Source organism: Triturus cristatus, chromosome 8 (assembly GCF_964204655.1).
Source record: "Triturus cristatus chromosome 8, aTriCri1.1, whole genome shotgun sequence".
Lineage (NCBI taxonomy): Eukaryota > Metazoa > Chordata > Amphibia > Caudata > Salamandridae > Triturus > Triturus cristatus.
The window spans coordinates 1,267,795,527-1,267,810,825 of NC_140591.1; the positions used below are offsets into that span (position 1 = coordinate 1,267,795,527).

A 15,299-nucleotide genomic window follows, 5' to 3' on the forward strand; every position below is an offset into this window, starting at 1 on the left:
TATCATAATATTCGTGTGCCACTCAGTCTTTTAGACTTGTTTTTTCTAGTACTGGGAAAGGTTGCTAGAAGGATGTAAAATTGGCTTTCAAAAAATGCATTTTTTTAATTCGCTGCAGGAAGATTTCTCGCTTTGGATGTTTCTAGAAATGGCGTCTGTGTGTGCCTTAAAACCTTATTTTTTGACCCTGTGTAGTCTGATCCTGCTTGAATCTATATGAATGGAAAAATCATTACTCCTTGTGCAAATAAAAATGATTCTTACTGTGAGCACTAGATGAAAACAACTTGATTGTCGATATATTCATTGTTAAAGTCTGGCTAGATATATTAAATTAACAAGAATTATTTGAGGTCATTCATGACAAGATTTCACAAAGGGTCGAGCACTGCGTTGACTATGGCGAAAGAGTCCTTCCAGAACCTGTGGAATGCTTTGAGTAAAAAATGGATACAGTGCCTGCTGGTGCCAAGTTATCGCTTGATGCTGACCACCTGACCGCCTAGCAGAAGCTCATACACTAAATTAACAAAAAAGTAAAAAAAAATTGAAGTTTTTTTTTTTTAATATGAGACAGTTGGTTTCAAAGAAAAGTCCATAGCCAGAGGTCTTAGACACAGACCTGGACAGATGATTGGTACTTGAGGATCGAAAGATCTTTGAGGACTGATATTAAATGGCTTTCTGAGGTACACAAGGAGATTTTATGCACCCTTATGAAGGAGTAACACCTTTTAAAAAAAAAAAAAATTTTAAACCTGGTTCCCACCGTCTGAAGAACCCACTTTTGACTTTCCACTTTGTCCCTTTTTATTTATCGCAAACCGCACCAAAATGGCAGACTACTTCAAGGCACAACCCCACCTCCTCTGCAAATGGTGATGTACATAGGAATACATGAGCAGGAGGCAAATGTATCTGGGAATAGCACAGTTTGGTAACTTTACATTTGTGGAAGCAGCTTCAGAATCCTATCAAAGAGGATGTCTGAGTTGGGAAAGCAGTCCTACTCTTGGGCTTTGGAGACAAAGAAAGCCAGTATAGGGGAACGTGAAGGACTTCCCTATCAGTCCCAATAATAGTAGCCCTGTTTTACTCTATGTTCAGTCTGCTCCTTGGCCATTCACGTGTTCACATTTGAAAGCATTGATCAAGAGTCACCCATTGATTCACTGCAACATATAGGCAGACCAACATCTAAGTGTCATCAGCATCCGAATAATACCAGATCTGAGGAATTGAAATAACCTAAATGAGTGGTTGTCGAAAAATAGATGGCAGTAGAGAGATCAACATTAGTAGTTTGAAACATGTGTGGCAGATGGACTGCCTGTGTTTTTTTTTGTTTTTACACTTTGGAGCAGAGGTATGTATATGTGAAAGAGAAAAGTACAGATCCTCCAGTCTAAAGTAAGTGCTCCTCGGTGTTTGAGGTATAATTGTCACGGAGTCGAGCTCTCTATATGCACTAGGTGCTTCCAAAGTTATCTGATATAATGTTTTATACCTTTATGCGTGTCTACAAGTGTGATGTAATGAAAAGGGCATTTATATAGCTCTGCACCTCAAGTGTTGACTGGCTGAGAGGCCGAACCATTAAAACTGATTAAAAAGCCATGTTTTCAGTTTTGTCTAAAACTGGGACGCGCCAGACTGATGGAGGTCCCTATGTACCTGCAGCGGGGTCTTGAAAAGGATCCTCTTCTTAAAAAGAAGCCAGTGCAATACCCTTAAATGTGGGGATACATGTGTTTTCAATGGCAGGCCGAGAAGAGTACAGGCTGCTGCGTTTGTATTTGGGCTGGTCTAATAGTCAGGCAGGCCCAAATACAGTGCATTACCGTAGCTGAGCCTAGACCCACAGCCCTGCTGTTCTCTCTCTAAATTATACTATGTACTTTAGGTGCATAACCCATTTGGATAGGATCACCTTATTGGCCCCTGTACAGTGTACCCTAGGTACCCAGGGCATAGGTGTACCCTAGGCCTACCAGGGGCTGCAGCATGTATTATGCCACCCCTGGCCTGGCCTTCCATTTTGACACAACTGGTTGATCACTCAGCTGGGGCAAGGTCGTGTAATCACCCCTTGCTTAGGTGTAGTATTCCTATACCTAACTTACATATAGACACATGTGTACCTATCAGTCACTCCTATGGCAGGCCTTGACAATCCTGGAGGCAGAGTGCTTGGTAACATGTGAGATGGTGCTCTAGCATGAGCTGAGCCTGTCTGCAGCTTTCGGAACCTTGTCCTTATAGCTGTTCTATGATATAGCCTACCATATACTCTTAAAGTGCCTTATAATCTTAGACGGTTATGGTAACTATGGTTTGGCTTTATCGAAACATGTCGTGTAAGGTGTCTAACACTGTGGAATAATACCCCCATGCCATTTCTGGACATGAGAATATTATTCCCCCCTTCTAGAGGGAAAGACATGTTAAAATCATACTTCAGGGGAGGAGCCTAGCGCTTGACCAAGATGGCCGCGTGAGCTTTGAGCTCCCGAGACCCTCGTGCCCTCCGTCGTCTATCCTGTATATAATCCTGTTTGTATGCATGGCATCGTGTAGATGACTTGTCAGGGAGGCAATCGATGCCACCCGAGGTCGAATCGCCCACCGGGAACCGGAGTTATGCATGGCGGAAGATTGAGGCCCATCTCCGAGGGATGCCAGGGGCTCGAGTTGGCAGGATGCCCGACCTCTAATTGAACAACAGCGGCCAGGCGAGGTGTGAACTGCCGGACGGAGGTCCCTATCCTTTCACTTTCACTTTCTCGCCCTTTGTCTGCCCAGCCCAGGGAGTGCTCGCGTCTGCTTTATTATCATTTGGACGCTCTGCATGCCACACTGGCGACCCATCGTAAGACGGAGCACTCCTGATCTCTCTCGCTGAGAGAGGGCAGTCCTGTTTGAACCGACCTGCTTGAGCCCACCATGTCGGGCAAAGCAGAGGTGGACCGGCCGAAGCCCAAGGCCACCAGGCGGGGAGCCTACACTCAAGCCAATAACATGGACCGCTATGCCCAGCAGAAGGGGTCACCGGGAGCACCGAGCCAGTCCCCGGACACACAGAAGACTGCCACACCCTTGGCCCCGGAGCTCTCACTGCAGGATGTCAAGGGTGCACTCGATGGGCTGCAGACTTCGATTGGGAGACAGTTTGATGCCCTGGCGCACAAAGTGGATACCATCTTGGTGGATGTTAATCTGATCCGCGCGGATTTGGGCAAAACAAATGAACGGGTCAAATCCCTGGACATCAAGACCACGGGCCTCGCCGATGATGTCTCGGACCTGCAGACCAAGGTCCGTAAGTTGCGGACCGAGAGTGATCTCGTCGGCTGGAGTACTTAGAGAGCCGGGCCAGGCGCAACAACGTGCGCGTTATCGGGGTCCCGGAGTCCTCGGACGAGACTTCAGTGGACCTGCTCGTGGAGGACTTGGTGCTCAATCATCTGCAGCCTAAGGGTTTAGGGGAAGTTCTTCGCAGTTGAGCGGGCCCATAGAGTGCCGGGTGGGCGGCCCAAGGTGGGAGCCACACCGAGGCCGATCGTCGCCCGGCTCTTTCATTTTCGAGACCGGGACGCTATCCTGCAGGCCTCGAGGGTAACGGGCCCGGTCCCCTTCCAGAACGCGTCGGTGAATTTCTATCCTGACTTCACCCAGCAGGTGCAGAGGCAGCGGCAGGGCTTCCTGGGGGTGAAGAGGAGGCTTCGGGAGAGGGAATTAAAATACGCCATGCTCTTCCCTGCCAGACTACGTGTGGTGTTTGAAGACCGAACATTCTTCTTTGAGTCGCCTGCCATGGCAGATGAATGGCTGGACGCTCTGCCTCGACGACGCACGGAAGAGGACACTGCCGTAGACGGGGACAGTGGCCGGGATGAACAAGGTTGATGTCTTCGGAACCGGGCTGACTCGGACTGACTTTAGATAATGACTTGCAGTAAATACGGAGGTTGTGGGAGGACGAGGGGAGCTCTTTCCTCCCTTAGGGTACTTTTTGTAGATTTTGGGTTTGGTAGGGCGACAGGCACACTGCAAGTTGGGGGGGCTTTGTAAGCTGCAGCAGGGGTGCAGGGTGGGGGGGGTTTCCGGGATTTGGGGTTTGTTGTTGGGGGTTTTGTTTCCGCAAGGCATAGTGATTATTTCCAGGACTGTTCCATGGTGGCTCTTCGGGTGTGGGGTGGGCCTCTTTACGTTTGGGGATGGGGGGTAGGGGTTTAAGTGTTATAAGCTGGAATGTTAATGGTTTGAGGGATCGCATTAAGCGTGGGATTGTTTTGCAATTCTTGAAACGGTCATTGCCGGATGTTGCCCTGCTGCAGGAGACGCATCTTATAGGTAATACGTGCTATGCCTTGAATAGGAAAGGTTATAAATTCATAGCTCATTCGGGATTCTCCTCTGGGTCCAGGGGTGTGGGCATCCTAGTCAGAGCCTCGCTACCATTTGAGGTGGACTCCACCATTGTTGATGATAGGGGGAGGTTTGTGGCGGTGGCGGGGCGGTGGGAAGGAAGAACTTTGGTTTTAGTTTCGGTTTATGTCCCGCCGGCCCTGCAGGCCTCCACGTTCACAGATCTGGGTAGGGCCCTGCTGGATCTCCCGGGGGGTATGCTTGTAGTGGGAGGTGATTTCAACGCTGTTGGCTCCGGCCTGCTGGATAGATACCCGCCCAGAGACACTGGGGGGGCTCAGAAGTGGCTTCCAGACTTTCTAGATACGCTTGGCCTGATAGACTGCTGGAGGCTCCGGCATCCCACACAGAGCCAATACACTTTCCACTCCGGGGCGCATGGTAGCCTTTCCAGGATTGACTACCTACTCACTCTGGCTGCGCATGCCTCATTGGTGTCTGAGGCTAGGCACATGGCGCGTGGTATATCTGACCATTCGCCGGTGTGGGTCAGGCTGGATCTGGGTCGAGAGGGAGGGGGAAGGGTGGCCCCTATCAACCCTTGGTATTTCCGAGACCCCAAGATGCGCAGCGCGCTGGTAAAGACAGTAGATAACTTTTTCAAGGACAATCAGGGATCCGTGGACTCGGCAGTGTCGCTGTGGGAAGCATTTAAGACCGTGCTGCGAGGGGAAGCCCTCTCCCTTGTAGTGGCTGCCAAGCGGCGGAGAGATGGCGAGGTTTTGCGGGTTGAGGAGGAGATCGCGGCTTTGGAGGGAGCGCTGGAGGAGGAGGTTACAGAGGCCTCACTGCATGAGCTGTGCTTGAAGCAATCCGAGTATAAGGACCTGGTGACGAACGCCGCTAAGACCCTCGGTAGGGAACAGCAGGGCCGTCTGTATGATGTTGGTGACAAGGCCGGGAAACTCCTGGCTTGGCTGGACAAAAAAGAACGGGTCAATAGAGTAGTGCCGGAGTTGACGGGAGAGGGGGGAGAGGTGATTGTGGAACCTGAGAGCATTGTGCAGTGTTTCTCGGACTATTTCCGTATGGTTTATGCCTCAGTGTCGGACAGGCCGCCCGAGGACTCGCGTGACCTCCTGCGTGATATCTCATTGCCCTGTCTCTCTGATATAGATAGGGACGATCTAGATGGTGACATAACGGTCGATGAGGTGGCGGGGGCTATCCGCGCGTTGAACTCAGGCAAGGCCTCGGGTCCGAACGGCTTGCCGGTCGACCTGTACAAGCTGTTTCCGGATAGGGTTGCCCCTCACCTGCGCGCCATGTTCGTGGAGGCGCGGGGGAGTGGGGCCCTCCCGTTGGATCAGCGACTGGCGACGATTGTGGTTATACACAAAGAGGGCAAACCCCGAGATAAGTGCGCCTCATATAGGCCTATCTCACTCCTTAACGCAGAGCCTAAAATTCTGGCTAAAATCCTGGCGGCCCGGTTGATTAGGGTACTCGGTGACTTGGTCCACCCGGATCAATCCGGATTCATCCCGCACCGTAACACAGCGTTAAATCTTCGGCGCCTTCATGGTGTAATCGCCAGGGCGGGCACGCTGTGTGAACCAGCTATTGTGGCGTCTCTCGATGCCACGATGGCCTTTGACACGGTGGAATGGGCATATTTGTGGGCCGTCTTGACCAAGTTCGGCTTTGGCACGGTTTTGTGAGCTGGGTGAGGTTGCTGTATGAGGGCCCTCTTGCGAGTGTGGTGGTAAATGGCCGGGCGTCGACTCCGTTTCAGCTTGGGAGGGGTACTCGGCAAGGTTGTCCCCTGTCGCCATTGTTGTTTGCCCTCGCCCTTGAGCCGCTGGCTGCGTGGATACGCTGGCACCCGGATATACGGGGACTTAGATGGTCGCCTGAACACGAGGACCGTATATCGCTCTATGCTGATGACATCCTGTTGTATCTTGCCTCACCCAAGAAATCCCTTATAGTGGTCTGTGATGTACTCACATCTTTCGGTAGGAACTCGGGTCTTGTTATCAACTGGAGTAAATCGTATTTATATGTTCTTAGTGGCGAGGTTCCACCGATTCCTCGAACTTGTTCGATCCAGGTTGCTCAGCAGGGCTTCGTGTATCTGGGGATCTTTATCTCCATGGACTCTGCTGTGCGATATGAGAGAAACCTGCTCCCCCCCCCTGGCGCGCCTGAGACGGGATGTGGAGGGCTGGCGGAGGCTGCCGCTCTCCCTCGTTGGGCGCGCGGCCCTGTTCAAAATGATGTCTCTTCCCCGGTTCCTCTACGCACTGCAGAATACTCTGGATTGGGTACCGGCCAACTACTTTCGGGAGGTCGAAGGCCTCCAACGAACGTTGCTGTGGGACGGGCGGCCGCGAATAGCTATTGCAAAGTTGACGCTTCCATGGTATGACGGGGGTATTGCGCTTCCAGACATCAGACGGTACTATTGGGCCACCCAGTTGAGTGCGATTAATCATGGGTTTTATGGTCCTGCCCTCAGCCCTGGGTATGCCATGGACAGGTGGTTGCTGCGTGGTGGTAACTATTACAGGGCGTTGTATTCGCGGTCCCTGGACTCGTCCCTCACGGGGCCCACGGGGGTGGCGGTGCGTGTGTGGAAGATGGCAACTGACTCGCTGGGCTGGAAGGATAGGCTCACCCTCGCTACCCCGCTGTTTGAATCTGAGAGACTGGGTAGGCTTTGGCACACAAAAGGCTTTGACAAATGGGACTTGATCGGCATCTCCAGGGTTGGAGATGTCCTGATTAAGGGGAGGGTGAAGTCCTTTGAAGAGTTGCAGAAGGAGTACGAGTTGGGGCCATCTGAGTTTTTCCGCTATATTCAGGTGCGTCACGCCCTCCGATCAGTCCTCATAGAGGGTGAGAAGGTGCCTGAGTCCTCTCCTTTGGAGGACCGGGTCCTTGATGGCCATATGCCCGAGAGCGCGATCTCTCTCATCTATAAGAAACTGATCAACGTCCGGGCGGATATGCTTCTGGGGTTGAGGGACCAGTGGTCTAGGGATGGCCTCGAGTTGGATGACGAGGATTGGCAGTCTGCTGTCTCCTCTCCTAAGGAGGTTGCGATCCCGTCGCGTCTGAGGCTGGTGCAGCTTAAAATACTGCATCGAGTGTATGTGACGGGGCCAAGGCTGGTTCACATGGGATTCTCGGAGGACGGCCTATGCAGGAGGGGATGTGGTATGGTGGGTACTTTCCTGCATATCATTTGGGAATGTGGTGTCATCACGGAATTCTGGAGGAGAGTCCATGCAGTGATGGGGGAGGTGACGGGCATTGCTATGCAGCCGGAAGCGCGGTGTTGTCTCCTGAATGTCTGGGGGCCCACTGATCACGATGAGGCACAGACCCAGTGGGTGACTCTGGGTAACATGGTCGCTAAGAGGGATATCGCGCGATTGTGGGGATCCGTGGGGCCCCCCACATTGACCGCGTGGAAAGAAAATATGGACTGGAGTATGCTAAGGGAGAAGAAGGTATATTGCGCTAGAGGCCGCCCTCGGAAGTGGCACGCCATCTGGGGGCGGTGGAATCAATACAGGGGGGGAATTTGTCTTGCCCCTGATTTGGATCCCCCCCGAGGAACAGCTTTCCTCCTAACCTTCTTTCCAGCTCAGTATGGTTAATGGACTTCTCTGGCCTCTGCTGTCCCCCTTCTTCCTCTTTTCACAGTACTGTAAATGGTAGATGATTGGGGTCCTGCCTCCCCTGGGGGGCTATCACCATGGGCATTCAGTGTTCTTGCCTTGCTGGGGGTTGTTGTGTGTTTTGTGTTTATTTAAAAAATGGAATCTTTGCGCTCCTCCTTCACTGTACTGTGGACGCGTCTTTGTTCCTCTTTATCGAAGCTGCCGAACCTCCGGGTTGTCGGCTGAATAGCTGTGTCCAGACTTTTGAAAATAAAGGTTTAAAAAAAAAAAAAAAAAAAAATCATACTCCAACTGTTAGCCTCTGACCAAAGCCTCAGCATCACAAAATGGATGCTGCTGCCACGACACAAGTCTGACCTCCTGCAGCTGGGAGTGATCCCAGCCAGGGAGGCCTGGACAATAGGTTTCCTGCTTGGGGAGGTGCTAGCACCTCCCCAGACAGCCTTTAGTGTATTGGGGCAGGGTGGGCTGAAAGGAATGAGACATGCCTGGGGCACACAAGGTGTTCCTTGCATAGTCCAGTTCAAACCGGCGCTGGGGCACTCCAGCCCCAGCTCTGGCGCGAAACTGGACAAAGGGAAGTGGGTGTAACCACCCCCTCCCAGGTCCCACCCATAAGGCGTGACCTAGCAGGTATCCCAGCCCCCCAGATTAGTATAAGAGTGGGAGTTGGGCCTCAAGACTTTAGATTATCCTGAACCTGCAAAACTGAACAGAAACTCTGGACCTTCGACATTCGACGAAAGAAGAAGACTGAAGAATCTCCCTTGTAGCCAAGGAGTGGCTACCCTGTGCAAACAGGCACCATCAAGAGACTACCCTTTGCTTTGCCCACGTTCTACGAGGAACCGACTGCAGAGCCTGACCAGAGCCTTGACTTCCAGACTTCTCCGACCCTGATCCACATCTACAGCAGAGCTGAGATCCGTGGAGGCGACGAGCGACGTGGGACCGGCTACCTGGAAAAAGTGGCTAGTAACTTAAAGCGCAGCTTCTGAGGTACCCTCGAAGTTGTGCACCGGGGATTGAGAAGCCCCAACCCCAAGCACCATCTGCACCGAAGATCAGCCCCCCACACTCCACGAGTCCTGCGTGGGGCCCTTCAGCATTTTCCTGCTTGCCGCGTCTGTCCGGTTGCTTGCCCGCTGGCTAGTGGCCTTTGTGACGACTCACCCTGAAATCTTCTGCGCTGGTTTGGCTCCTCCAGACTGGCTCCCGCTTCTCTGCAAAGAAGAAGCTCCCCAGACCTTCCTGGTCTGCACCAGAAGCAAGTCCTCCGTTCTTCGTGGGTTCCGCTTGCCAAGGCTTGGTGAGTCCTAGTCCAACTTCGACGCCGCCGACAGCAAGAGCCTTCGTGGGACAGCTCGCCTCCTGGTCCTGGTCGTCCTCGACGCTTCCTGGTCCTCCTGGCTGCAGCGACAAGCTTCACCTTCACCTGCAATCTTCACGACATCGCCTGGTTCCTTCCTGGTTCCACGTGGTCACTGGCTAGTGACCTTGACTCTGTCCCTTCTGCTTGCAGGTTTCCTCTCTTCTTGATCCCAGCCTTGGGATCCACCGGACACTCTTCACTGACTGCCTGTCAGCATCTTTCTTCAGGCATCCATAGGAGTCGACGACGAAAACGACGCATCTTCACCCCTATGCACCCGCAGCCTGTGGGCTAGGTAACTTGGGTACTCCGGTGCTCATCAGGATAGTGACTATCCTAGTGTCTAGTTTTCAAGTCTCAACTTCCTAGCTACTCCGGAAGTGTCCTAAATCTACCGTTTTCTAAACTGTACTATTGCTATTGACTTTTACGCATTACGCGTGAGTGTTTCCACTCTGCACACGAATCCCGTGGGCCTCCCACTTCCTAACTAACGCTAGTGTAGTGTAGCCCCAGCGATTCCCTAGGCCTATTCTATTTCCGTGACAGTGGTTCTTATACCACTTACTTAGTATATGGTTTGCGTGGCCCCTAGGGCCTAACTGTATTACTTACCTGTGTGACTTAATGTATGCTTAAATAAGACTGTGTTGTACTTACCTCTAATCTCATAAAGAGTGCTGAGGGTTTGACTAGAATAAATACACTTTATTTTATATATATATCTGTTGTGGTGTCCTTTCATTTGGTATTCAAGGGATTATATATGGTATCACAGCTGGCTTCACATGCCATTCAGAGTTTAGCCTAAGACTGCTCTTGTCCATGCTACCACTAGGATAGCTGGTCTATAAGGTTGACTTTACAACCAATCACCATAAGGGTATTTGGACTTATATAAGGTGTACACTAGAACTAGTGACATCATACATCAGGCCAACTTCTCACATTTGGTGATTGAACTCCTGTCCATTTTCATTGTAGGAATTAAAATTTTTTCTCAAATTGCCTTTATTGAAATTTTCAGGGTTAAATTCAGACATTGACAGTAGTACCAGTACAGAGCATCCTAGATACAAACACGAATGCCCGTAATATACACAGTTTTTATCAGAAAAGGTGCTCCTCATACCAAGATGTTCTCAGAAAAAAATCCCTGTCAATTTTACAATGAAGTGCATAAGTATCATTGCGCAACATAATCCCCCCCACCCTCAAAAATCCCCCGAACAGTAAAACCAGAATGGTGGAGATAAAGCAGTATGCATCAGATCTAGAAGACAGAGTGTAATAATACTCGAAGGCTGTGTGGTAGGACAACGGGCGCGGCTGGGACTTCCTCCTGCTTCCCTCAGCATCAAATCTGGAAGAGGTGGAGCACCCCGTGTATGAATAGGACATGTAAAGAGTGGTAGGCCTGCTGAAGGGAACCGCACCAGTGGATCCCAGATGTATTTGAAGTTATAGTAGTTGTCTAAAAGAATATCACCCATCCTTTCCATAGTTATGGCCTGCCAAATTTCGGTTAATTGTGTTTTAAAATGACAGCTTTCCATTGCTAAACACTTGTCTGCACCCACTCCTCCTCCGAGAATACTTTCTCCCAAGAGGAACTGGTCCGATGCTGGCAGCTCAAACGCACTGTATAAAAATGTTAAATTGTTCAAATGATAATTGTTGAACGTCAATAGTTGAAGATCCAGCAGATTTGTGGGTTTGTAACCAACCTAAGTTTAACCATCTTTCTATAGAGTGCAAGTCACCAGGTGCAGAACGGTGCAGCATTGCAGTTTCATCCCAAATCTCATGCCTTCATTAAAACTATGCTGTATTGCATACGGTGATAAAAGATGTATGTGCCATTTTCTTTCGATAGGACATGTTTTTGAAGTCTGCTACTTTTCCAAATGTATTAATACTTTTCTTTCTTCATTTTTCATTTCAGGGCAGCAGGGGAAGAATTGAAGGTGAAACCATATCTTCCTAAAGACAAACAGTTTTTGATGACAAAAAATGGTAGGTCTGACTAAACTGGTTTTTTAAATACTTCTCTTTAATGTCTACTTTTGTACAAGGATTACACATGGCCGGCTGTGGTACAAGAGTGACCAAAGACTTTAATATACACTATTGCAAAGAACCCTCAACAATCTGATCAGGGAAACGTCTGTAGGCAAAACCGCAGTCTCATGTTTTGCTGGCTTGGCTGAGCACAAAGCTTGGGGCAACATTTACCCTTTTGGCAGAATGGGTGCTGTGCTGTCAAGGCCCCACAGACGACAAAGAACAGGTGTTATGTTTAGTCAGAAAGTGAAGGCGCAACAGAGTTGCCTTTAGATCCTGCTTTTATCTTGTCACATATCCTCTGTGTTCAGAGACAGAGGTCAGAAGTCAGTTTACAGTTACTTTTCCTTCTCTGACTGAAGAGTTCCAGAATTGTGTAAAGTGAACTGTCTGACCTGCTGTAGCAAGTGTGAAATGAATGGCTGTAGGGTATCAGGTTCTTCCTAACACACATTTAACTAGCTAATTAACCTGTAGAATTTATATATATATATATATATATATATATATATATATATATATAATTTAAATAAATACATTTTTAAGTACACTTGAAAACCAGAGTTTATCGAATGCATCTTTAATCTACATATACTTACTTCCTTTAAGCATCTATATAACTTCCATGTACTTGGATCTATATATTTATTACTCCCCCCGCCCCCCCCCAAAACAAATGCACATGCAATGCACTACCCTATTCCTCACCCTATACCTCTATCAATATCTTTAATCTACATATACTTACTTCCTTTATGCATCTATAAACTTTCCATGTACTTATGGATCTATATATTTATTATTTTCTTCTAATTCAGCATATCCAATGCACTACCCTATTTCTCACCCTATACCTCTATCAATATATCCTCTACATCCACTTTCATTCATCCCAAACCCCATACCACTACTATGATCCCCAAAATAGCCCTTTCCAGACTCTCCCCTACTTTTTCCTTCTTGCACCATCTGACACCTTTTACTATACCGATCCCCCAAAACAAGCCTTTCTAAACCCTTCCCTCTGACTCTTCCCCTCCACATCCTTTTTTTACTCATTCCAAGCCTACTGCTATGACCTCTCCAAAAAGTCTAAATCCTTCACTCTTCTATCCCTCCACTATCCTTTTCAATCAAAATAACAGACTAACATTTCCTCTTCACAAATTTCATATTTCACTATACTAATTCACCACTAATCCTTTATGGGTTCCAGAGTAGCGTGCTACTCCTCAAAACAACACTTAAACCTCATCAGGGGTAGCAAGCACAATATAAATTCTATCCGCCCGCTATCCTTCTCAATCCAAATAACTGACTAATATCCACCACTCAAATTACTTTCGTATTTCACTATACTAATTCACCAATAATCCTTATGGGTTCCGGAGTAGCGTGCTACTCCCCCAAAAAGTGCTTTGACGCCTCGTTCGGGGTAGTAAACGCTATATAAATGCAATTACAATAAGTCAACTGTACAAACCTTTCAAATATATTTCAGTAGATGTGAAAGCCCATTTTTTGTACTTAAAAATATTTTAACAGGATGGAAAACAAATCGGAACACTTTACTTGGTAATGTGCAAATGATAACTGTTGTCTGAAACCCAGTTTTCACAGATTATTGTTAATACATTTATATAGTTTTGTCAGTAAAGCTGCAAGGTAGTGGGAAGGTTTTTGGCCATTTCTTGGAAATTTATTGTGTATGACAGTACGTTAAAAGTGAGTGTTAAAACATGAACTGAAAAACACTCTTGGCCCGATGGCAATGCTATTAGTAAACTGAGAGGCAGGTCGGGGATCATGTTTACACTACATGTGGGCTAAATTCTTATTGCACGTGGAGCATTTGATAAATTAACCATCATTCTTCTGTGTTATTCTAGCAAAGGGCTGCTATACACTTAGATTGATAATAATCATGGCTTAGCTCTTGTGCAGCTTAGGGTATTTTATATCTTCAAATTAATAATCTCTGCTTTATTCTGTCCATCTCTGCAGTGCCATGTTACAAGCGATGCAAGCAGATGGAGTATTCAGATGAATTAGAAGCAATTATAGAAGAAGATGATGGGGACGGTGGCTGGGTAGATACATTCCACAATGCAGGTATTACATTCGAAGGAACAATTGAAGCCACTAAGACTGGTCTTGTATTCATTTTTTTAATATATTTTTCTTTTGTTGACCAAAAAAGTAGTAACACCAGAATTGTTCTCATTGTGTTTTCTCCATGTGAAACAAAGGTGTAGTTTGAGTTTGTCTTCAACAGGAAATGTATATAATGGGAGAGTATTTTGCCTTGCAAAGCATTTACATCGAATTTCCAAGGGAATGTTCATATCTTTAGCCATTGCCAGTGGTATGGCTGAAAGAAGTTGAAGAAACAGAGTGCACAACTATGGGTCAGTCTTCCTTTGAATAATCAAAAGAAATAAGATTGTCTTTTTTTTCTTTTTTTAATACAAGATAAAAAAAAGAGTGCCAAAATGCAGAACTATAGTCGAAATGCACAGTATAATGAGAAATAAAAGGACTTCTTTGATTACTGTCTCATAAAAATGCTTTATCTTACATATTTGTGCTAAAATTACCACCCCATTGAATCGAGACCTTCTATGTTATGGACAGTTTAAATTGTTCCACCAAGGTTCCCATATTCTCTTATGTTTATATGTGCATCCCGTAGATTGGTAGGTTAGCTTGCCTGGCCCTACTCGCTAGTTCATACTCCTCACCTTGGCGGAGTCTCTTCTTTCTACTGTCTGCTGATATTCCTTTTAGCAAGAAGTCTACCCACACCTGCTAATGTCTGCTTACCCCGTGGGCCCCTAATGTTTTGTGTTCTCCCCAGTAAAGTAATTTTTGGTGGTATGTCAATTGGCTGCCCAAGACCTTGGACAGTGTGTGTATTACTTTCTGCCAATATGTTGTGATGTTGGGGCAAGGGGAAACATCCTTCACAATGTGGTTGAATCCTCGTCGTGCCTTTACCAAGTAAATGCCTCTACCATGCATGCCTTTACCTCGGAACCCTTTACCACAAATGTGCCTTTGCAATGACAATGAAGTATATGGCAGGTAAGTGTGTGTGGGTGTGTATGCGTGTGTGTGTATGTGTATGTGTATCTGTATGTGTATGTGTGTGTGTGTGTATATATATATATATATATATATATATATATATGTGTGTGTGTGTGCATATATATATATATATTCACTTAAAAAACCATAGGTTTCACACATGTTATAGTTAGCTGGACATTTCACTCATAAAAAACCAATGAAATTCCCCCGTTATAGTTACTGCAGGCAACTATAACTCACGCGACCGTAATCCTCTGCTGATGCTAATACTGTATTTAGACACTTATTTACCCATGTCTTCTTCCATTAATCTTTAGCTATACATATATTACAAATATTTATTTTTCAGAAAGACACATATGTCATCAGTGATGTAATATCTGACGTCATCAGCAGAGGATTGCGGTCGCGTGAGTTATAGTTGCCTGCAGTAACTATAACGAGGGAATTTCATTGGTTTTTTATGAGTGAAATGTCCAGCTAACTATAACATGTGTGAAACCTATGGTTTTTTAAGTGAATTTGCAAGGTTTTTTAAATGCTAATTCCTAACTATAACGTGTGTGAAACCTATGGTTTTTTCAGTGAATTTGTACGGTTTTTTAAGTGCTAATTTATTTATGTATTATTTTTTATATATATTTATTTTACAATAAACTACGTATTAAAAATTTTTTTTTTTTTTTTTGGTTTTCACCCTGCGAATTTTTTTT

At 47.1% G+C, this 15,299-nt stretch overlaps 1 protein-coding gene across 4 annotated transcripts in view; it reads left to right on the forward strand.

Annotated features, from left to right (window-relative positions):
* ATG3 (autophagy related 3) overlaps positions 1–15,299 on the forward strand; it is a 272,476-nt gene that overhangs the window by 82,811 nt on the left and 174,366 nt on the right. For all 4 annotated transcript variants that reach the window (XM_085622981.1, XM_085622977.1, XM_085622978.1 and 1 more), the window contains exons 5-6: positions 11,378–11,448; positions 13,501–13,608. In XM_085622981.1, coding sequence (XP_085479107.1) covers positions 11,378–11,448; positions 13,501–13,608 — 179 coding nt within the window. The remainder of the gene's footprint in view (positions 1–11,377; positions 11,449–13,500; positions 13,609–15,299) is intronic.